Source organism: Protopterus annectens, chromosome 2.part0, assembly GCF_019279795.1.
Source record: "Protopterus annectens isolate FY-2018-M chromosome 2.part0, PAN1.0, whole genome shotgun sequence".
Lineage (NCBI taxonomy): Eukaryota > Metazoa > Chordata > Ceratodontiformes > Protopteridae > Protopterus > Protopterus annectens.
Window position 1 is genome coordinate 1,348,370,742 of NC_056728.1, and position 24,942 is coordinate 1,348,395,683.

The 24,942-nt window shown below is 40.8% G+C and overlaps 1 protein-coding gene across 1 annotated transcript in view; it reads left to right on the plus strand.

Moving 5' to 3' along the window:
• The window catches only part of BBS7 (Bardet-Biedl syndrome 7), a 1,778,061-nt gene that overhangs the window by 1,615,097 nt on the left and 138,022 nt on the right, over positions 1 to 24,942 (plus strand). Inside the window, exons 16-17 of the mRNA XM_044061529.1 lie at positions 7,229 to 7,338; positions 7,453 to 7,556. Coding sequence (XP_043917464.1) covers positions 7,229 to 7,338; positions 7,453 to 7,556 — 214 coding nt within the window. The remainder of the gene's footprint in view (positions 1 to 7,228; positions 7,339 to 7,452; positions 7,557 to 24,942) is intronic.

Here is a 24,942-nt window from a genome sequence, read left to right on the forward strand (position 1 = left end):
GTATCTTATTGGCTTATCAAGCTTCAGGAAGGCCCGCACCGGAGGGTGTACACGCCCGTTCAACCCGGTCAGTATCTACCTTGGCAGCCTTTAAGGCTAGGATTCCTCTAGATGATATTTGTGCAGCAGCCACGTGGGCATCATCTCATACTTTTATTTCCCACTACAAGTTGGATCTTGCATCTAGGGGTAGAGCATCCTTTGGCTCCGCGGTGCTTCGGAATATCCTTCCATGATGGCCGCCCAAGATTCAGGTAGCTGGGGACTCTGTCCCACAGGTTGCAGACAAATGAATCTCCTACTTCAGATTTAGAAGTTATGTACTCACCATAACGTTCCATCTGAGTAGGTGTATTCATTTGTCTGCAACCATCCCGCCCTCCTATCCCCCTGGCCTTTCAGTTTCCTGCATATTATGTGTTACCCTTTTCAGGGTGTTCTTGCTGTTGGCAAACTCGATCTGAGGTCATGAGGGTAGAGCAGGGTATTATGGGTGAGGGGAGGAGCTGAGAGCTTGGATCCATAGCTGGTAAACCATGCCGGTTCGGATCCGATATCGGATCCATAACCCACAGGTTGCAGACAAATGAATACACCTACTCAGATGGAACGTTATTGTGAGTACATAACTTCTAATTACAAACTGTGATAAAGGGAGAGCCTGAATTATTACAGTTATGTTAAGGTCACCTCCTTTCAACTCAGGGTCAGGTGTTTCATTAAGTCTCTCCCCCTTTAGTGGTAGATTGGCTGGCTGAAAAGATCACTGCTGCTTTGGTAGGCAAACCTCCAGCACCTATCATGGCAATTCATGGAGCAGATGATGCTTTGAGCTAAGGTTAGTTCAGCCTTCATCTAGTCAGCATACCTCTCAACCTGGAAACATCAAAAATCTGGACAAGGCCCATGAAAAATAGGTACAAATCTGAACGCTGATTAACATCTAATTTGCATACATAATTATGTAACCCCACCCACTCCATTGGAATTGTGGGATACCAACTTTCAAACACAAACTGAAGAACAGACAACCAAAATATGGCACCAGAGTTCCCCTGCAGCCATTCCAATGTTCCATTACCTGGCTATTTCACCCCATTTACCATAAACACTAGTGTGCATACTGCTTTACTTCTACAATGATTATTTGGATTTTATTTTTACATTTTACAGCACAATAATGCACAAACATTAACAAACATCTGCTAAACAAAGCAATACTGTCTCACCATGAAAATAGACTTGGCATTAAAACTTCGCTGCCCTTGAAAGTCACATTCATTGAAACAGCATTGAAACCCACACCACATCCAAAGAAAATGCATCTGGCCAGTGGTGGATAAAGATTACCTTTGGGCTGTCATACATGTGTTTTTTGATGTGCCTTCCTGATTGTATTAAATTATATTCCTTGTATTCTTAAAAGCTATATTCCTTGTATAATACTAGAGCGTGTTTTAAATTTGTTTTGAACATTTTTCCAGTAAGCAGTGAAACAAAATGCACAAACCAATAATGACAAAACTGCCCAGTACCCCAATTCAGAACATTTCCATCATAACAGCCTTAGTAAAACTTGTACAATCCACCAGTATACATAAATATGCACAATCTCTGCAAAAGGAAAAGTCATCTAAATAATTCACATTAAAGAGATCTGTAAGTAACGAAGAGCTTGTTGCTAGCAAACAACTTTATATTTCATTGCTTCATCTAAAAAATAAAGTGCCTGTTGCCCTTGATGAATAAATTGCCTATATTGCATTATAAAATGGTAAGCTATTAGTATTGCAGTAGGGAATGGATGGCAAACTGATAACAGGTTCATAGTTACTAGTTATCTCCATTCTCCGCCAAAGAGGACATTCTTAGGACTACAGCATCCACACCCAAAAAGTACACAGTGCAGTATCAGTAATCTACCTACATAATGTGGGAGTAGAAGCCACAGCCTTCTGCATTAAAAGCAAGTATTCTACCTGTTGTGCTACTAACACAAACAGACTTCACATAAGCAGCACTAAAGTTCTATCCCCCTGAAAAACTATGCCGCACAAGACATCTGGAAAAAGCCAAAATTTATGGGGGGGGGGGGGCAATGGCCCAAAATCAGGGACACGTTTTAAACATTGCTTGTATAATCCTAGAAAAGTTGCTAGAATAAAATGTTTTGTGTTACCACTCACTTCCTGAAAGATAGGATGACTGAAACTTAAATGGCCATCATTTAGTGAATTCAGTTCTCACTGATATGCCAGAAGCCACAAATTTTAAGAGGAACAGACCACAAGTATGAGCTATCTTATCTGCAGTAAGCAATAATACCACAAAGCAACTGACTTTTGTAGTAAGCAATACCACACACAAAGCAATTGACTCCTGCAGTAAGCAATACCACTCAAAAAATCAGAAGCTTAACAGAAAAAGCAATACACTTCTGCAGACTGCAGTTTCTCAATTAGAACTGAAGCTTAATAGAACGGAAAAGCAATACACTTCTGCAGACTCCCGTTCTCGCACAGAACTCCTTAACCAGAAAAAAGAAAAACAATACGCTTTCTGCTGCTGCACCACCAGAATTAGTAGTGTGTGTGACTGTGTGTCTGTGTCTTTTCTTAAACTCCACCTTCACACCCACTAGTGTAACAAGCATTGCATTTTCCCTTTTTTGCTTTTGAAACTTGAAGTCTAAAGACCAGAGTACAAGTTCAAATAAGCTAACAGGAAACCAAACATAATGACTGTACTGACATCCTGTGGACCCGGCTTTCAGCTAGCCCCATTTGCAGTCATTCTGTAATCAGGTTGCAAGACTTTAAAAAAGTCACGTAGTAAGTACAAAACAATAAAGCAAGTTAAGCAACCGAAGGTCTTTTTCTCATTTGCATTTTTTGTAATACCTTGTACTGACCCAAAATAAAGTAAACACTTCTGCACTCTGCCATTCTCGCACATAACTGCCATGTTGGCCCGTTTCTCATTTCAGCTTGCCTTAAATGGAAAAAAACACAAATACCGAAAACACTTCCTGAAACTGCAGAATTAGAAGCTTAACAGAAAAGCAATACATTACATACATGTCTGCAGACTGCCGTGCCGTTTCTCTTTTCAGCTTAAGAGTTTCTCTCAGCTCTCGCACGCGCATAAGGCAATAAATAACTCTTACAATCTTTTTTTGCCCTAGACTCTGCGCACGTGCACACACACACACACACACACACACACACACACACACACACACACACACACACACACACACCTTACCTCCAGTTCCAGCCAGCATAATCTGCTTGTGACAGAATAAATAAATTTCCATGCTAAGCAGCATAATAAATAAATCCAAGCACAGTAGTTCTCCATGGCACGCTAAAGAGAAGCCATCCAAACAGTTCCCGCTCATGTTTAAATCCAAGCAGAACAGTTCTCCACGCTAAAGAGAAGCCAGCAGCAGCAGAATAAATAAATCCAAACAGTTCCCGCTCGCATTTGCCAGAAATACGTGCCCTGCGTGGGCTTGAGCTAAATTCCGACTGGTTGGCGGAGCTAACGTTGCTGATGTCATCTCGCACTTGATGACGTCAGCAAAACTGCGAATTTTTAAATAAATGTTTAAAAATAAATCGGAAATGAAGGGGTGCCACTCGGGAATCATGGCACCCCATTATTTAACCCCAAAACTTGTTTTTTACTGAGTAATTCGGTACAGTTGGGAGGTATGCTAGTCAGTACCTGTAAAACTTCCCTACAAGTTAAAAAAGACAGAGTCTTTTTCCACCTACTTCTGACGAGAAAGCATGTATTTTTAATTTTCATCTTCTCTCTCCATAATATACTGTTTGAGCTCACAAAGGCACATCTTTGCATCATTTTTGTTCTTCAAGCCAACTCCATTAATATCAAAGAATAAAGTCCTGACTTTGACCAGGTGAACCCCATTCAGTATGCTTGTCAGACACCTGCTGGATTTAAAAGTCGAGCTGTAATCTAGCTTTGCTGTATTGTCTGTCCTCGGTTGGAGGGACATGCCTGGGGCACTCTTTCTTCTGGCTGAATTTTCAGTTGAGACTTGAGACCTAATGGAAGTGAAAGTTTCAGGGGGAGCAGGGCTATCCTGAGGGGTTACTTCACTCGCTCAATGAAAGAACACATCTTTATTAATGCCCATTGCAAGCCAACCGTGGGAGTGTTACTAAGCGTGCACAATGGGGCTAGGACCACAAAAAAAAACAACCCTTGCCAGCTTCCTAAATGGTGACCCCAGCTCTGTATTAAATGTTGGCACTCGTAAAGCTAAGTGCCAACATTCCAAAAATGGAAAATGTAGAAGAAGAACAAATATCAAATGTCGATCGTCTCCTTCAAACTTCTTTTTTGCAGGAGGGCAAGCCCCCTGCACATACACCCCTGATGTGGGGGACAAGCTCCCACATATCCTGAACTCATATATACCAACTCTGAGACTGACATACCTCAGAGAAAAGGGATTATTCTGAGAAATGTCCATCTTGAACTTAATGTATGTAAGTCATATTTTCAGCTATTCAGTCTCAGCATTATTGGACTCACTGAAGTGGGTTCTGACATTTCAAACAGTTACCAGTGGTCCCTCTTGGTTGGCTCTTGCTCCAGTGTATGGGTAACAAATGGGCCTGTATTCCTAGTGATAGTCTGATGGCTGGCAGGCAGTGGAGGCAAAAAAAGCTCAACAAATATTTATATTCTTCCCTAGAGACAAATGAATTTAATAAAACAGTTAACATAATTGATGAAACTATGAATAGGTCACACCTGAAATTTCTTCTGTTAAATGTATGCAACATTTGTGTGTGCTCTGTTTGTGCAAGCTATTTGACAATTTACCTTCTGACTCTCATTGTAGCTTTTTTATTTGTTTTTAAAACAATAGATACATCAATAATAAAACAAACAATAACTATTTACATAGGTCCACACAGCTGATCAGTATATCAAAGTTATACATATCAACAACAATTAATATTTTCAAGCAAGTTTTTAAGTTTAAGCCAAGATGTATATGAATGTGTAATATTAGAAGTTCTCATCTTTATAGTATGCAATTCACTACTGCAGACAGTTGTGACCATAGTAAAAAAATTCAACACTAGAGGGGATAACTTTACTTTTCCAATTTTTAGTAATTACTTTTCTGGCTATAGCAAGAATAGACCAGTGAAGAGGCCCTTGGGTATTTGGAATTATCTCAAGGATCGGAGCATTAAATAAAACTAAAGATTTAGAAATATTACATCTATCTGACTATAGAGCTTGAATGACGTTGTTAATTTATTTCCAAAAAGGTGAGATGACTTCACATTCATATACCATATGTGTCCAAACAGCTATTATTTCAGAATCACATCTCCAGCATTTAATTCTATTTGATTTATACATAATTGTAATTTTGTTAGGAGTAACAAATGCTCTGTGTAAGAATTTCCAATATAAGGAAGATGTGGCTTTAATATTTTAATATTATTTTCTTGTATTCTTCAGAGAAGTCTTCATTATTAATTTTTGAGGAATAATTCCAGTAGGAATTGTCTAAATATGTGAAATCTAACATAAGAATTTTATAAATTTGTGAGAAATATGATTTATTTTTCATTGTATTATTATAGATATTTATTAAAAATTCCAATAATTTGGGGAATGATTTTTTTATCTAGGTTAAATATTTATCTCTGTGTTCACAAAATCTCTAAATATTTGTAAAATTAACCAGTTTTCAAAATCTTGATTGTATTTGACCTTAAATTTTCAACAGTATATATATCAGTACCATTTCAGAATTGATGCCAATAAATTAAGTTACTTTGTTTCACTACAAGCATTTTGTTGAAGTTATGAGTTTCTAAGCAGTCATTTGTATATGCAATTGGAAACATAGAAAATTTTAAGTGTTTAATACAGTGCTTAGAATATGTGAACTTTGGGAAAGAGGAAATAATGTTTAAATAGGGAATGTGAGAAGAGGGTGTAATTCCATTTACTCAAAAATCGTTTAATAACCAATTAAAATATTAGGAATTTGTTTATGACTGGTTATGATATATTTATTATTTAGTAATAATATTTCTTGATGTGTTTGTTTCCATTTTTAATCATGAGGAATTTATCCACAATGCTATAACTTGTACAAATGCTGAAGTAGCATACAGTTGAATAGCAGGGAATCTTATTCCACCATTATCCCAACCTTTTCAGTACCAATCAAAGGAAACTCTTGGTTATTTAGGATGCCAAAAATTTAAGTAGAATATTATTTATCTTATTCATCAATTTGTTTGAAGATAGTACTAAAGATTGTAAGATAAACCATATTTTCTCATTCCAGCTTTCTTGATCACATCTGAAGCATCATCCTCAGCCACAGAATGGATACTTATCCCACTGGTTTAAGTTCTGTTGCTTCTAGAGAGAGAAAAAAAAACAACTTACCAGAGAGCCCTTGCCATTTCTGCAGGCTTATTCTTCACCTTAGCAAATGGCGGGTGACTCTTAAGTGGCCAGTAATCATTCCTCAGAAAACTCACTTGCATCTCTGGCTTTCTCTGGTATAGTCCTTCCAGCCAAGACAAACTGGGTATCAACTATGTCCTCTTTGGCTGTTCAGTATACAGTCGAGACATGGGAGAACCATCTTTACTGGGGTAAGAGACTTCTTGATGGAGAAGATATTCCTTCTACAAGTCTGTCACTCAAAATACCTGCAAAGAAAAAACAAAATGTTAAACTTTGCTCACCTGAAGATATGGTATCTGTAAGAAAACATGATATTCTTACCTTAGCCAAAACATTGTTACACCTAATCAGTCCTGATACACAAAATGCAGTACCTGTAAATTAGGTCTTTCAGAATATTCCTGATGAAGGCATAGCAGATGATTCTGATGTAGACATAGACAGGGCTTCCTCTCCTGCAGATTCACAAGCCCAAAACCACACAGAGCCAGGATTCTTGTCTTATTTTTTTAGACTACCATTGCTTCTTAGTTTTGTACTGTACCAACTAGCTCAAAACGTTGTTCTCAAGCTATCAAGAAATGTTTGTATCCTCACAGTATAGCATATGCTGTTTGCCACGTCTTGCTAAGCTGCTGTACCAAAAATAAATATTGCAAAGGAATATTAATGAATCAAAGCATAAGTGGACTTTTTTTGTTTGTAGTCTGACATATTATGTTACACAATGTTTCTTCTGTACTAGGAAAGGAGAAGGAATGTTTAAATCTGACAATATATCTACAATATCCATTTTGAAGGATGTGCTGTCAAAAGAAGCCACCAAAAGAAAAATCAGCCTGAACATATCGTATGGTAAGTTTATTGGTTAAAGCAGAAGTGTTTTTACTTAGTAGTATTAAAATAATTGATATCACAAAAATGTTGTTTACCATACTAGTGACTTTCTTTCCTTTTCACTGTATTTAGATATCAATGAAGAATCAGTAAATCACACACTGAGACTAATCCATCCTAAACTAGAATCTCAGCTATTGCTGGCTAAGAAAGTCCAGTTAATTGACGCACTAAAGGTAAGGATGAAGTAATACACATGTAAAGAACCTGGTACAAACGAGTAAAACAATTTTAAAAAACATAACCAACAACACCCTACTATATTGAAGAGATGGTCTTCATTGCACTGCAGTGTTTCTGGTAGTGTGGAGTACATGGAATTATACAAGCAGCACCTTATGTCTGACTTTAATTATCCTCTTTGATGAGTATCTATTGAATGAGTAACTGTTTTCCGCTTTTCAGCTTGGCACAGTTTTGAAAATGTCCATGGTCTGGGGCATGAGCACCTCTGCCAGTGCATGTCATGGTGTTAAATATTGGACTAGGAGGGTACATTCAACCCTTGTTTTCTCATTTCTTTTTCGGTTACTGTATATCATTCAAGTTAGCATGAGATGCCTAAACTGCTGAAACCTTCAAAGACTTCCTGCAGTCATCAGATCACAAGCCACATCCTGCAATGGCACTGGTTGTATTGTTTTCGAGGCGCATGACATGAAAGTTGCCAAGAATGTGACCACTTCAGTTCTCGGACCTATACGTGAATGTGTGAAGATTTTGAGGCCTACAAACAGGATTGCTGCTTAAAGGGTGTCTCCAGTGTAATTGGCAGGAGTGTCTCTTACGTGATCCTGGGATAAGGTCAGACAATTGGGAGAAGGAAAGAGATTTGCAGGGCAAGCATCTACTAAATCATCATACTTCAAAGTATTTCCCTGTGCTCTGTGATCATGTCTTTCTCCTTCTGTGTCACCTGGCTTTCTTTGGGTAGTAAGGGATCGAGCTTATGTCTGCAAATGAATGATCTCTGTGGGAATAGGAGAAATGCACACCCAGCAACCCCCCCCTGACAGAAGAAAATTTGAATGACATAATGCCTTTTCCTGTACTTGGGCACTCAGAGCAAATGTATGACTGGCCATATCACACATAACAAGCCTTTGAGTTCCCTGGTACATACTTAATGGTGATGCTTGGGCTCAAGGATTCTTCTTCACTGTAATTTTATTTGCTATACCCCCATGCCTGCTAACTACTGAGTCTTCCCCATCTCCCCATCTCTAGAGGATTCATCATCTAGGCTGCCTCACCAGTATCACAGCAATTTTTCTTTTAAATCTGTATCTACTCCCCTTTAGCAGGGAATGTGAGATTCATGTTACCATGAGGGGGCCCACACCTCCTCATGCACATGCACTCTTCCATGCACCTGCTGAGGAACACTAGTGAGCCCAACACACACTCTGGGACCACCCAGAAGTGTTGCCTCCCCTCCTCCAAACTACATCCTCCCTCCCAAGGATATGTATGCCAATTCTTCCTGCTCAAGCTTCACCAAGTGCCCATGAAGCTAATCAAACATAAGTTGGTGGGTCGTAGTCAGGGCTTTATCCATCTGCACCAACAGGGCTGACCGTGACCACTGTAATTTTGACCGTGCTGATGCTTAGGCTAGGACAGTTGTCTTAGAAATGTGTCTGCTCCAGGGAGTGTAGCCAAAGTTCTCCTCTTTTTAAGGATGAGTTAAGGTACCACATTCTGGTTGTCTCCTTCTGGAGTGAGGTCGTCTTCACAAAGTTCCCCAGAAACTCGCTAAATACCTCCAAAAGAGAAAGCAGGTGTTGACTACCTTAGATTATCTCTATGGTGTCCTGGCTGCCTTTTCTTCTAGGAATACTCTCTTCCCTAAGAATTAGGCATCCTGTCTTAACAAGATGAGGACTCCCAATTATCAAAGAGTGTTTTATTTTTCCTGACTTCAGCTGTGAAGTTTTGAAGGAGACAGACTCCACAAATACCTCTGCAGTGGTTCTAACTACCCATCTGAACTGCAAGGTGAAGCCCTTTCTCTGAGTTTGCCCCAGCTTGGAGAATCATAACCAAGGACTGAAGGATTCAAGATGTTCTGTCAGATGACCACATATACAGTTATTAGGACATCCCCCATAAGGAGCTTCACTGAAAGACCATGTAGTCTCCACAGAGGTCATGCAATAATCTTAAACTGTATTCCACAAAGTGGCTGTAGATCTCTTTCATCTTTCAAAGTGAGAAAGAGGGTTCTGTTCCCATCTTTTTCTTTGGTCCATAGGGGTAGTAGCTCATCCCATCTTACACTTCAGCACTTCACCAAGCACATCTAGTAGTGTTCTGGATGATGCTCTCTAGAGGCCATTCTCTTACTGCTCTGCATTTGGATAATGTCACTGGGCATGATGAATGCCTTTTGGTTGAACAGCATATGTGTTCTACACTAGAGTTACATTAATTTAGCCTACCTAGAGTATTTACCTGGGTGCTTGCTATAGCAGCAGAGATCTTGCAGGAGAATTAGTTGTATTGTTCTCCATTACATGGATGCCTGACTTCTGGTGGTCCCATCAAGGGACTTTCTGCTAGTGGCCTTCCTTGGATCATTCTGTGATGCAGGCCCTGGAGTTAACTGTAAAATTGGATAGGTCTTCTGTAGTCTAAACACAGGTGATTTCCTTCACTGGAACAGATTTGGTTACTCTCTGTTGGTGGTGGTTGTTGACCAAAAGTGAGGGCCCAGGGTAAGGATATATAGGATAGATGTAATGGACACTTCTGTGCTTCTTAGTCCTCATGGCAGCCACTGTCATCACCATTCCATTTACAGATGAGGATGCTTTAATACCTAGCATGGTGATAGCAACTGCAGAATCCATCACACTGCTGTGGACTTTCTGCTGGTATCTGGCAGTCTGTCACGGAACTCTCTGGTAGAGTATGCCCACCAAGGTCATTCTGGGTTTCTCTTTCCTGAAGTCAAACTTGTTTTAGTACCCAACTGTGGTTTCGGAAGTGGATTGACATAAACAACAAGGTTCCCTCCTAGTGCAGGCAAAATGGAGCTCCCAAGAAATAGAGCTTACATGAAGCTGCTCAAGCTAAGGGCTACATTTCTTGAATCCAAAGCTTTGCAGAGGGAGAGGAGACCAGAGCCCCTCATGTTTCAGTTAGCCAGCTAAACAGTAGTGTGATGCATGAATAGACAAGGTGGCACATGCCTGTATGGCTTGTGCAGAGAGGAGGTGCAGGTCTGGCAGTGGTCTTTTGGCCAATTCATTTCTTTTGCAACCTTTCACATCCTGGAGGAAAATGCATATGGTGACTCTATCGGCTTCAGACCCACTCTCCACTAGAGATGAGGATAGTGGAGATCCCTTGTGGTCAAGCTGTTTTCTGAAAGGGGCACTACAGAGACTGATGATTTTAACATATGGAAGAATGTAATCTTTCCTCAACTCTGCTTGGCTCTGCAGAGCAAGAGGGACCTGATAGCATATAGGTTCTTCTTTCTGTAGTAGGGAGGATTCCTGTATGTCCTTCCAGTTTTCCATCTGAATCCATACCTGCTAACAAAATTCAGAGGCAAATGGAGTTCTTTTTACCTAAATGTATTAGTTTTCCAGGATCTGTAATTTTACAAGGTTATCCCATTGAATATGGCTCACTTCTATAACTGTAATAACATATCCTAAAGTTGTGATACCTCAGAGCTGAGCATATTAAGTGAGAGTATGCAGGGGCTTTTCTCCATATAAAGTACAGTTGTTTGTTTGAGCATATCTTACTGAAGTGAGTTTTTTGCATTCCTCCAATGAGAATCCAAGGCACTACATTTTTTTTTATATTACCTTCCATATCAACATGATTATAGATGCGCATCATGTTCCTCTATCTACTAAATTTTGATACTGTCTGTTTAGTGGTATTGCATTTGTACTGATAATTTATTGCTTCATTGATTTCTTGTAACATGCACTAATGTCACTTCTTAGAAAGTACTGCTCTTTATATCTTTGTGTGCTATTTCTTGCATGTTCAATTTCAATTTTAATGAATTTCAGTATTTTTGTACTTAGTTCTTCAGACCTCATTTAAACTTTGTTACATTGTACATCTTCAATTTCTTGGAGCTTTTCTAGTCCTTACGGCAGTATTACACACTAGAATAGAAGTAGACAAGATAGGTGTCATACAGTGAAGTGTGATTATAATGCTGTAGATGCTGCTTCGAGCTACCATGTCATGAGCAGTTTGGATAAGGCTGACTTAGCCTAGAACTCAGTCTTATAATGAGGATATAAGGTAAGATTTGCTGCTTGCTCATATGTCTCAAGAATTTATGTTTGGTCAACTAGGAGATCACTACTTCACAGCACTTTCTTCAGCAGAAGCAATTCAAAAGAAAGTAATCCAGCTGTAACTTGGGTACATCATAAAATTGTAGATTCATTCAGCAATCTTTAAAATGGCAGCTGACATCCTTTACTTAGTGTTTCTCCCAAGTACCCCAACAAGGCAAGTTCTAGAGTAATCTTTCTTTCAGACTGTAGATAACCACAGACAAATGGGTGCTACAGGCAATTCAGCAAGCTTATGCAATAGAATCTGTTCAGGAAGCACTGGGAGTGTTAGCCCTACACACACTATCTCATCTGGTACATCTAGCCCTTCAAACAATAAAATATGTTCAAAAATTTCCTCACAGTCAGGGGATAACCTTTTTTTTTTTACTCCAGATTATTTCTGTTTCCTGAAAATCAAAATACTTAAAAGACCAGTCCTAGATTTATCCCATGTGAACAGTTTCATAAATGCAGAGACACTGAAGATGGTGACTGTAAAAATTTTACTCCTTTCATATGTTAAGTCACTTAAGTGGCTACACTAGATGGAAATGCAGACCTTCACATTCCAGCATGACCATCCCATAAAAATACTTCACATTTCTCATTAAGTCATCATTTCCAATTTTCACCTGTATCATGTATAGGTTCATAGGAGGTGGTTACTTGGCTGTCAGCTGAAGAGCCACTTTAAGCCTAGCCAAGCTTACCTATGTAAGGCTATGTAAGACAGTATGACTTTAAAATGGAATGAGCAGTTTTGGTGCCAAAAAGTTTATATAAGTAGCAGTTAAACTTGAAAGTAGTAGTTCTGATGAAGACCAGTTATTATGGTTGAAAGCGCTTAACTCTGTATGCTACATTTTTCGTCTGTTTGCTGTTTTGTTTGTCGTTTCAGTTCGTGTTTGTGTTCTGTGACAATAAACTGTGGATTATCTTTGGCAGTTGTCGGCACTTATTGGTGCATTCACAGATCCATGACTACTGGATCTACTTTTAAGAGTATATTATCAATGTGGTAATTTCCAAAAGATGCCAAAAAGGAGAGGCTTCAGCAGCAATCCTCCTGGGACTTTGTTAGTGACTGGCCACTTTCTGGCTAGTGACTGGCCTCTTTGTGGAGGTGGATTCCCCTATCCTAACTTCTTATGTCCTTTTGCTGAGTTGGCAGGCTATCCATCAGGTGACATATGGATTTATGCCAAATTTTGTTAGTGTATCTGTATCATCTGAGTGAAGTATTGTGTTGAATGCCTTGGCCAAGTCAAGGTAGGCAGTGTGCACTGTTTTGCCCTCATCCGTAGCTTTAGTGACCTTCTTGAAGAAGTCCACCAGTTTAGATAGGCAAGACCCACCTTTAACAAAACCAGACTGAGTAGGTTCCATTGTCCGTAGGATTCCTATGTCATTGTTTATCACATCCATGATGATTCTTTCCATGGCCTTCCATATCAGATGAATCCATGGAAAGCCCTCTCTTTGTGTAGATGAATAACCATTGTTGTCCTCCATTTATTTGGCACAAAATATGTCTGTAGGCTAAATGTTAAAATAGAGATTCGACTGTGCCTGGCAGATCATGTTTCATGCTGTTCAGGAGGCATCCTGGGATATTATCAGGACCCATTGAAACCGTGTATTTGTCCTTAGAGGCACAATATGGACCTGCTTCCTAGTGATGGTTGGTGAAAAAATGATAATAGAGGGTTGACTTGGAATGATAGGTGGTGTACAACTGGAGCTAAATTTATCAGCCATCAGATTTACTATATCCCCTGCCTCTATATAGGTGGTTCCACTTACCATTAGTATGACACATTGTTGAGTGTTTCCTTTAAGACTGCAGACATAACTGAGGAAAGCCTTATGGTTATCCTTAGCTTGGGAGGATGTTTTTTATCTCAGCTTTGGCTTTGATAAACTTGACTAGTCCCCTGGTCCCCTGAGCTGCTTGTTCAGATTTATGAAGCTTTTTTTTCTCTGTAACGCAACTCCCATCCTGTTTATAAACACATTTTCTTTCTTTTGTTATGCATCCTATTTATATTGGAATTCCACTAGGAAAGCCTCCATAGTAGCTACCAAATATGCAGTGCCAATATTTGCAAATTTTAGAAGCAAAACATATCTGTCTTTCCCTAGCTGGATGACTGTGTGATAGTGGCAAAAATAGAGAAAATGTTGACATAGTAATCCATCAAACTAGTGCATTGCTCAATTCACTCAGAATAACAATAAATTACAAGAAATCTTCTCTGACTTACTTAGCATCAGCAGCTTTTCTAGGGGCAGTCATAGAATCAGTACAACTTGGTCTTTTCCAACTCAGAACTCCTGAACAGAGACCAGCAAATTCTGCTACAGTTTTATCTACAAAATGACAGCTGTAAGACAGTTTCTAAGACTATTTGAGATACATGTCTTTTTGCATTCTGCTGGTTACCTCAGACAGTACTATTATTTTGAAGACACCTTAGGGTTGCAAAAGCAATTGGAATCAATGTACAGATCTTTTTGATATGATGATTCCCAACTTACAAATCATAAATAGGGAATTTCCATGGTGGACATGCACAATTTAACCACAGGAATGGCATTATCTCCACCATGCAAAGTTCAGTCTGTGCCTCTAGACTTTTCAGATTAAGCTTGGAAAACACACGTCAACAATTTATCGACTTAAGGCAGCTGGATTTAGCAATAGAAATTTCTTCATATTGCTTCATAGCAACAATGATACAGATGAACACAGTTTACAAGGCCATGACAATCTTCCAATGCAAATTTCAGCCAAACCACTTCCAAATCATTATAAACAATACTGTAGTGATGTAGTAAATAAACACACAAGAGGAAAAGGAATATTTTCATCTTTACAAAGAAACAGTTCAAATAGAGAATAGGTTCTGCAATGCAGTCTCCAGTTTCTAGCAACTCAAGTTCCAGGTTTAAAGAATTGATGGGCAAATGTATTGGGCAGGAAGATGACTTTTGTTCATGAATGGAAACTAGATCCATAGTTTTTCATCAAGTTACACAAATGTGGGGTTTACCAGAAGTGTACTCTTTGCTACTGACCTTAGCTTTATGTTGTACAAGAGTCTGGTAGATAGGCATTTTCTTCTTTAACTGGAATCAGACCTCAGTGTACAACATTCCCCATTTTTTTCCCTTGATTGATTGAAGGTTGTTCTTTAAAATAAAACAGGACAACAACCTAGGGTGATTTTGATAACTTCTCCTTAGCACAGACAACCCAGATTTTGTGTGTTAATGACCCAGATTTCCTTTCCACCATGGCCACTACTTCTGCACATGCCACTGCTAACTCAGCAATGTGACAGAGTGTTATATTCTAGTCTCATATTGCTGACTTAGCACAAAAGTTAGAAGAGATTTTTAAGGACTCTCTACCCCTACTGTCTTTCAATCATCAGTACCCTCCCAGCCATTAGGCCCATTCATTCATAGGAATGAGAGTCGACTGAGAGGAGCCATTAGACATGGTTTGAAGGGTTTTGCTTTAGTCCCATGTTTCCTGCAAATTCTGAGCTCATGGAGCATAAAGGGAAATTTGAAATAGGCTAATTGCATTAGACGTCCCCCACTTCCACAAAAGACATTTCCAGCAAGCAGCCTCATCCCCTTCCCTTGACCCCAGGAAGTGGTCTCTCCAATTTCCACAAGAAAAAATTCACTTCCTTGGGTATTCTTTATGCACCTGCTTCCTTCACCTACCCCCTTAGGAGATGTGAGTGGGACATGCCCCTTCATTCCTCTCCTTCCATGTCCAGCTGTTTCAGTGCTGGGGGCTACAGATGATAGAGCAGGATTTTGTTTTTTCACTACATTCCTCTTCTGACCAAATAGCTTTCCTTCCCAGACACCCTGTTAAACCATTAGTTTCCTGTTTATAAGAGATTCGTGCCTTATTTGTTCCTGAGAGGGTAAGGGTCAAGTGGACTGAGAACAGGGCTGTCATCCATGCAGAAGAATATGTGTTTTGCTTATGGCTTTGTCAGCACTGTGCATGATCTATTTACAACACCCCAGGAGTTGGGCATGCAGTGAGTCTGTCATGCACTGGGCTATCCATCACATTTGCAAAGTACATAAGCCATAATGAGTACCCTGCCACCATACTGGGAAAGTACTGCAGGCATTTTACCCAGCTCCACTATGTAATAGGTCTGTGAATGTGTGTGCTGACACCCTGAGAGAGGCAAACAGACTTCTCCCATGCATTGCTGAGGTACAGTACATGGACTGATCTCATTAAAGCTGGTCAGTCATTTGTGTCTATCAGAAAAGGAAAAGAAAGCTTACCAGTGAGTAAAACAATTATTTCTAAATTCTTGGCACACTCTTGTTTGCTATGACAAATACAATAAAGCTCTTCTAGCCACAGTGAGAGCTTATTCCACTAAAGCAGCAGCTTCCTCAGCAGAATATTTCAAAAATGTTTCTACACAAGATACTTTATAAGTTAAAACATACTCTACTGTGCATAATTTCACAAAATGCAATAACCAGAATGCACAGTCCAGTAGTAGAACAGGTTTTGAAATAAATGATTCATAAGATCCTGTATTTGTCCTGCTCCATCAGAATGGCAGCACTTCTTGGAAATCTACCCATATATATATATATATATATATATATATATATATATATATAAATTTGCTGCAGTGACTTTTCCAAAAGAAAAATTAGCAAATACCATAGTTGTATTTAAAGGAAATGTCAACCCTTTCCAACAGTTTAATTCAACCCTTGGGTTGCATTTCTTCCTACAGTGTGATTCTATTATTGTTTAGGTATCAGAAACCTGCTTGTACTTTATTTGATGATGACATGATTTATTTTGCACAATATCAAGTTTCAGTAAGAATGCCCTACTTTGGGCATCTAAAAAGATGGCAGTCTTAATAGCTGACCACTTGGCTTGTTAAGTGATATTTTCTACAACTGCAACAGTTTCACAGAAAATTGTGTTAGTCTTACACTCAGACCTCTATTGATTTTTTCATGTTCAAGGATTGTGGTTTTGATGACTTGTTAGTATGCTGCAATATAACAAATCAAGGGGTAGCAGTGCAGCAGAAGTGGGAAAATGTAATGTATGAAGACATTTGTGCCTAAGTTTAAACAAAGTCAAGAAGATAATAATACTTTTGAGCAAAAATAGCATTTTCAGGTCAGCAACTAAGCTTTGTTTTCTATTGCTTTGGATTCTCTCCAACAATTACCAACTGCTGAGGGTCTTTGAGGATAGGCATAACAGATATGTTATCATTGTATTAGTCAATCTTTGAGTAGACCCTTTGGTAGTGAGTGCCTATTACCCTTTTGCTGTCACAATATATTTGGATATCTTCAATATTTGGATGTCTTCTGCATCCAGTGTCAATGGATGGATTTCTTTCTGTAAGTCATGCAGGTAAGGTATATCGTTTTATATTCTTATTTGTATGTTTTTCAAGTGTGCTTACCCATTGCATGGGGTTATACTAGACAGTGTATGGTCTGAGGATGTGTGACATCATCTTCTATGCAGGCATGGGAGTTTTGCTGCCCTAGCTATATTGGATGTCACTACATGTGGAATAAACTACTGAGGGTGTCCTCCTAGTGCGGCTTCAGGTATCATATTGTGCGCAGACAGGAGGCATGTGTTGTCCCATCTGCAAATTCTACAGACTTTCAGATGGGCTAAATTTGGGATATCAGAAGAAGAAAAAAATGCCAGCAGTTGTACACTGCTGAGGGCCTTCTTGAAGATCATCTGATACAGTGAGTACATAGCCGCTGCTTACACAGCTTGCTAAAAGAGTTGAAATGAGTGAGCGTGGAAGAACTACTGATGGTAAAAGATTAATATTTCCAAAGCACAGTATATCTTTGAGCTATAGGTGATGTTTAATGGTGTTTTCTTTGTTTGCAAACTGTAAGTCCATGTCTGAGATGAGGATATTAACTTGTTAACTGAAGTAACAAAAATGATAAGATTATTGTGGAAATCAGGCTTTCCAATTAAATCACAGTAAACTGAAGTGAAACTCTGGAATTATAGCTGTAGTCCAATGCATAGAAGTAGTAACAGAATCATTTAAAATGTAGAACCATCAAATAATATGATGGGATGTTGTCCTATCTCACCTTCATTCTTCACTGGTTGGCTTCAGAACCAATCCTCGGTTCCAACTCGGCCTTATACAAAAGCTCGAGGTCTTCCACTAACTCGTGGTTGTAACCCTATCTCATCATGCTCTAGGAAAGCTCCCCAGATCTCGTTTGCCACTAAACAAGATCAGGTGCTTTCTGCTGCCTCTGTCTAAATGAAATAATTTCTTTATTCTACTTTAGGATAATTAGTCTTAATTACTTTGTATTTAGCTACTGTTTGTTGAGTTTTTTTTTTTTTTATGTTTCTGCTATTTGTGCTGTTGGCTGTCATTTTTTCCTCAAGGCCTTTTTCAACCTATCCCTGCTTAAATTTTACTCCTAAGCCCATCTTAGTTAGAGGGCTTCCTTTTCTTTAACTTCTAGGCTTGTTTAAGTTAGAGAGCCCGTTTAACTTATTTTGTTGTACCTATTTGTGAGAGAGGAGTTATCGTTATTACCTTCTTGTAGTTAAGCACATTCTAGTTAGAGGCTTCCTTTCCTTAGCTTTAGGCTCGTTTAAGTTAGAGAGCCGTTTGACCTAAACCTTATCTTCTATCTCTCTCTAGATTACCAGGCAAGATCATTTGAGTTAGAGAGCCATCTTGCCCATTTAAGTTAGAGGGTATTTTTTTCTGTGGTTCTTTAAAAAAAAAAAAAAAGAATTCTGGTATTTTGTTGTTGTTGACTTTTTCCTGTCATGTTTACTAAACAGTCAGAAGATAGCAAACCCTCTGGGTTTAAAAAATGTGGGAAATGTAGCCAAATAATGACCATCACTGATGGGCATACAGTGTTTGTACTGCCGTGGAGAGGTACACCTCCAGGAGTCGTGTGCTATATGCCACTCCTTTAGTCTCGGGGTGCTTTTGGGGAGGAAGAATAAATTAATACTCAGAGGATTGTGGAAGACCTCTTTTTCAGAGGCTATTGAAGGTGGTCAGGGTCCTTCAAAATTGGGCCATTCCCCCTCTTCCAAATCGGACAAAGTTGGAAAGAGATCATCATCTTCTTCGGACTCTCAGTCAGAGCCAACAAAAAAAGTGCAAAAAATGTCAACTTCAGAAACGAAGACGGTTGGGCCCGGGAAACCTTCCACCCCGACTCCTTTAGTTTCAGAGCCATTGGGTTTCCAGGTACGGAGCTGATCCCCAGAGTTGGAACTGGTATCTCCAACCTTAAGATCTCCATTACTACAGGCATCAAGATCCCCTGCTCCCTCCTGTCAATCCTCCAGGAGCCTTTCAGATGACGATGTGGATCACATGGTGCGGAGGCTATTGAGGACATTGACACCTGCCAGATTTTTGTCAGATCCGACCCAGAGGGCGTCGGAACTGACTCAGCCTACCCTTTCATCATCGATTCCTCCTCCAAGTCGATCCCAGACCTCGGAGCCAGAATGTCTAGAACTGATCATAGTGGAACCATCGGAGTCAAGACCTGTCCCTGAATCTTCGAGCCCGACTACTGCTCTGATGTCCTTGGCTCCATCTGAAATTGAGGAGTCTAGGAGCCAATGCTTTCCAGTCGGGACAGTTGTCGGATCCGACCTTGCCTCTTGAGGCCTTGATGCGGGTGAGCTCTGCTCCTACCTCAGCATCTGAGCTGACCCCCCTGGTTCCGGGATTCCCTCTGGTTCTTCGGAGCAAGGAGTTTCCTTGGACCAGGGGCAGGGGGCTTTTGAGGTAATGAGAAGAGTGCTGTCTCCACAGACAGGTCCACTCTCAGGTCCGGACATTCTTCCCCCAAAGGCACCAGTGTCAGTCTTGGCCCCACTGCATCCACAGAAATGCAGAGACCCTAGGCCTCAGGATGCCTCATTGGGTGAACCTCTCTCTTCCGAAACCTCTGCAGAATAAGAGGAAGTATTTAGACTCCCCAGAGGAGTCCATCACTTCTAATACAAACCTTGATGAGTCGGAAGTGTCCCCATGGTCACCCTCTGTGAATATCTCCTTCCCAGACATCCTAGAAATACTTAAGCAGAGAGGTGGCTGGAAGCCCATCAGCCCTTCTGAGGATGAGTCTGTATACCTGAAGGCTTTTGGGTCTCAGCCTTCAGCCACTTGGGTGTCTCCCCCTTCGACGAGCTCATGGAAGTAGTTAGTCGAAAGGCAAAGGAGTCTCCAGATTCAGTGTTACCTGTTCCTTGGAGATCAAACAAATTTATTATTGCACCTTCAGACAAGGAGTTTCTTACCAAAGATGTCCCAGTAGATGCTATGGTGGTGGCGGCAGCCACCAAAAAGGAACTTTCAGAGACATCCTCATCTGTCCATCCACCGAACAAAGAGTCTCGTATGATTGATAGATATGGAAAGTGCATTTTCTCTTCAGCGACTTTTGCAGTCAGATCAGTGAACTGTCTGACTCACTTTACTAGGCTTCAGAGAGATCTCCTAAAAGAGCTAGGAGATACCCTCCAAGGTTCAGTAGCTGCAGAGGTGTCAGATAAGGTTTCCTCTCAGCTCTCCACCTTAACCTCAGTAGTCAACTCCTCCATGAGGCTCATTTCTATTGCAGCAGATGGAGCGAGCAGGGCAGCGGGTTCAGGAGACATTCCTGGATGTGCTTGTGTGACTTTGCGGAACCTTTTAAATAATCTTTTGTTAATGCCCCTTTCAATGGCTCATCCTTGTTCAGGCCCAAATTCAAAGACACACTACCCAGGTGTGAACAAGAAGGAAAGACTCTCTCTGCCACTGGAGTCCATTTCTCCCTACCTACCAGGCCTTACCCAAAAGGTCAGAAGGGGGGAAAAATGTTGTTTTGAAAATCCCATAGGGCTTTCCAGGACACAAGTGGTGATTCTTCCCCCTGGGGCAGAGGGAGAATTGCCAATGGAAGACGCCAGGGGGTCCGCAAAATCAAGGCGACAGGAAATCATTCCATGGTAAGCCCTTTCAGCACTCCTGAAAGGAGGCCCATCTGTCCATCTCTGGAAGCAGTCGGGGGTCGCTTATCTTTGTACCCAGAACCTTGGCTAAAAATAACAAAAGGCAAGTTGGTACAAAGCATCATATTCAGAGGCTACTCTATACCCTTTTCTTTCCCCGTCCCAAACATAAAAAAAATCCCACATGTTCCACCCAGTCAAAGGGAACAGGCAACTCTAGAAATACAAAACTTACTAGACAATAGAGACAGTCCTTGCAGACCAAATAGGATCCACAACATACTCAAGGCTCTTTAGTTCCAAAGAAAACAGGGGACTGGAGACCCATCCTGGATCTCAGCAAATTGAACAAGTCAGTAAGAAAATCAAAGTTCTGGATGGTAACACTGCAATCGATACTCCCTTTTTCTGGGATAAGACGATTGGATGTACTCAACAGATCTCCAGGATGCGTACTACCACATAAAAATGTACAGGCGATCCAGGTGTCATTTGCACTTTCAGCTGGGAGCCAGTCACTACCAGTTTCGAGCTCTGCCCTTTGGTCTCACTACAGCCCCCAGAGTGTTCACCAAGTGTATTGCAGGAGTCACGGCTCACTTGAGACTCCTTGGATTCAGAGTGTTTCCATACAGAGATGGCTGGCTCCTAACCGCCACCACTGAGCGTCTACTAACAAAATCGAAAGGCACCACCTTGCAGCTCTGCTTTTACCTAGGAATCTCAATAAACTACGAAAAATCTGCCTTGTTGCCATCTCACTGTATCGTTTTTATAGGAGCAGCTCTAGATACAACAAATATGATGGCAAAACTTCCTTCCAAAAGGGTACACATTCTACAACTTTAGGTCCTAATTACTTTCCTAGAAAAAAGTACGAACAAAAACAGCACTGATAGTCGTAGGCACTATGGCAACAGCAAGAACCCTAATTCCATTAGCACAACTGCACATGAGAATTCTACAGTGGTTACGGGTCACTCAGTGGTCCATGCAGGAACTATCTATGTCCCACCAAATTATGATAACAGAATCTTGCAAGAAAGACCTTCGTTGGTGGCTTCACTCCACTTTTATGGCATTAGGTCGACCCTTTGTTCTTCCACAACCTTTAGCCACAGTGACCACGGACGCTTCCCAGGTAGGGGGTGTATTATCTGAGAAAGACCATCCAAGGCACTTGGCAGAATCATGAGGCCCATTTGCACATCAGTGTCCTAGAGATGAGGGCGGTGCTTCTAGAGTTTCAAGTATTCCAGGACTCTCTTCCACCTGGAACTGTTGCAATACAGACAGACGTATTGGTTGTGTGGTACATAAACAAACAAGGAGGGACCAGGTCTTACCCCCTGTGTCAGGAGGCCCTCAGAGTATGGCGCTGGGCAACGTCCTTCCAACACTTTCTGATAACCCAACGTGATAGCAGACAAACTCAGCAGAGAGATTCTGATGCCTCAAGAGTGGTCCCTAAAACAAGAAGTAGCGGAGATGATTTTTCCATAAATGGGGCCAGCCTTGCTGTGACCTTTTTGCCACGTCCATGAATGCCAAATGCAGCAGCTATCTTTCCCTTATCCCCCCTCCAGGGAAGTCACCAAGGGATGCACTTATATATGATTGGCCCTTGGGTCTCCTCTATGCCTTTCCTCCCTTTCTGTTGATACCCAAAGTTCTTCAGAAAGCCAATTCCTTGGGAAGGAATTTGATACTCCTTGCCCCTTACTGGCCTTGTCAAATCTGGTTCCCACTTCCTTTGGCCTCATCTTCAGCAGGAGCACTGGATTCTGGACCCAATTCTGGACCTTCTGATTCATGCATCAGGGATGCTCCACCCCTCCCTTCAAACCCTCAAATTAACAGCTTGGCTGCTTTGATTCCAAACATAGTCAGGCTCCCTAACCTTCCGCCATCAGTGAAACGTATCTTGATCTCGTGTCATAAGACTTCAACGAGGAAGTTATATGCCAGCAAATGGAAGTGATTTTCTTCTTGGGCTTTGAATAACCACATTGATCCCTTCTCTCCTCCCATACTTTCCATTCTTGAATTCTTCGCAAAGCTATTTAACGAGGGTGCAGCTGCAGCTACTATTCGAGTTCAGTGAGCAGCGATTTCCAATTTCCACATAGGTGAATTGGGTTAAATATGATGTTCCACAGACTTTGCAAGGCTTTTCTTAAGGGCACTGTTTTATTAAGGCCACCCATTAAAGCCCCTCCAGCACTATGGGACCTAAACTTTGTCTTATCTCATTTGATTCTTCCCCTTTTTGAACCTGCATCATCCTGTGATCTAAAGTTTTTTAACTTGGAAGACAATTCTTTTGATAGCCATCACTTCTGCTAGAAGAGTTTCAGAACTACAGGCATTGTCAATAAAGCCCCCTACATGCTTTTCCACAAAGACAGAGTATCCCTATGAATAAACCTATCTTTTCTACCCAAAGTATGCTCAGAATCTAATTTGAACTAATCCATAACCCTACCAGTTTTTTCCCCCAACTATGGCAACAAGGTAGAATATATGCTACACCAACTAGATGTACATAGGCAACTACGCTTCTACTTGCATAGGACAAAGGGCTTCAGTAAATCTGATCAATTATTTGTATCATTTTTAGACTACAAGAAAGATGCTCTTATATCAAGTCACACTTTTAAAATGGTTATCAGATTGTATTACTTTTATTTACAAATCTCAAAACAAAGAACTCCATGAAAAAGGAAAAAGTCATTCTACAAGAGCCATAGCAACCTCCTCTGCCTTTCGGGTGAGACTTCCAATTGATACCATTTGTGCTGCAGCAACATGGGCAAGGACTCATACCTTTATCACTCATTACAAAGTGGATTTGACCTCCAGCAACAGGGCCTCTTTTGGGTCCACTGTTCTGAAGAATATTCTCCTGTGAGCCACCCAAGAAAGATGGTGCTAGGGATGCTGTCCCAACCAGTGAAGAATGAAGGTGAGATAGGGCAACATCACATAAAGACGTTATGCACTCGCCATAATGTTCCATGTGTGTTATCCATCTTATCTTCATTCTTACATTCCACCCTCCTTCCCCCTACCTTTGGCTCCTGGACAACTGAGTAGTTACAATTGGAAGTAAATGATGTTAAGTTGTCTATCTCACCTTCATTCTTGCTGGTTGGGTTCGGAGCCAATCTTCGGCTCCGACTCAGCCATCTTCAAAAGCTCGAGAGCTGCTTACTGGCTCGAGGCCCCCCTATATCTCATGATGCCTGGCGCTAGATACCCAGATCTCGTTTGCCGCTTTCGCTACGAGGTTGCGTTTACTGGCTCAGGTCGTATATTTTTCACTTTATTACTATATATTAGGGTTTATTGTATATTATTGGTTTAAATATTTACTGTTTTTTTTCATAGTTGTAGGTATTCCTAGTGTTTAACCCCCCCTTGAAAACTCGTTTTCTTATTAGAGAGTTTTTTCCGCTCCCTCCCCCCTTCCGTTAGGGTAGGCCGTTTTAGTTAGAGGTTTATCTTTAACATTGTAAATTCTTTCTATAAAAATTGTAGTATTTGTAGGTTAGTTTTAGGCTATCTTATACTATTTTTGTGTGTGTGCTGTTTGGGTGTGGTAACTTGTGTGGACTGTGTGTTTTTTTTTCTAGTTACCAATTCCCCCTTAGTACTCTTTATTAGTATTGTGCATTTCCTTTACAGGAATGTCTAAAGACACTAAAGTGTGAGGATTCAAGAAGTGTGACTCATGCTGTCAGAAAATGTCACTGACAGATGGTCACACTTCTTGTGTCTACTGCTTGGGCTCCCTACACCTGCAGGACTCTTGTTCGGTGTGTCACGCCTTTAGTCCAAGAGTCCTGCAGGAGCGTAGGAATAAGCTTATCCTTAGGGGTTTGCTTAAACCTGAACGACCACTGGCAAAGACTCAGTCAGTGAAACCTTCTAGGCCATCGAAGCCGCCGGCTCCCAGCTCGGAGCCATCGCCGGGTATGGCTTCTGCTTCAACTTTGGTTCCAGCTGGAACCGAATTACCTATCTCTATGTCAACTTCGGCTCCGGCTGGAGCCGAAGTACCTATTTCCCAGTCGGCTCCAACCCTCCTGTCGGAACCTTCAGGGAGTCGAAAACGCTCCAGGTCACCATCCTTGGAGCCAATACACTCGGCTCCAGGGTCTCCCTTATTGCAATCTGAGC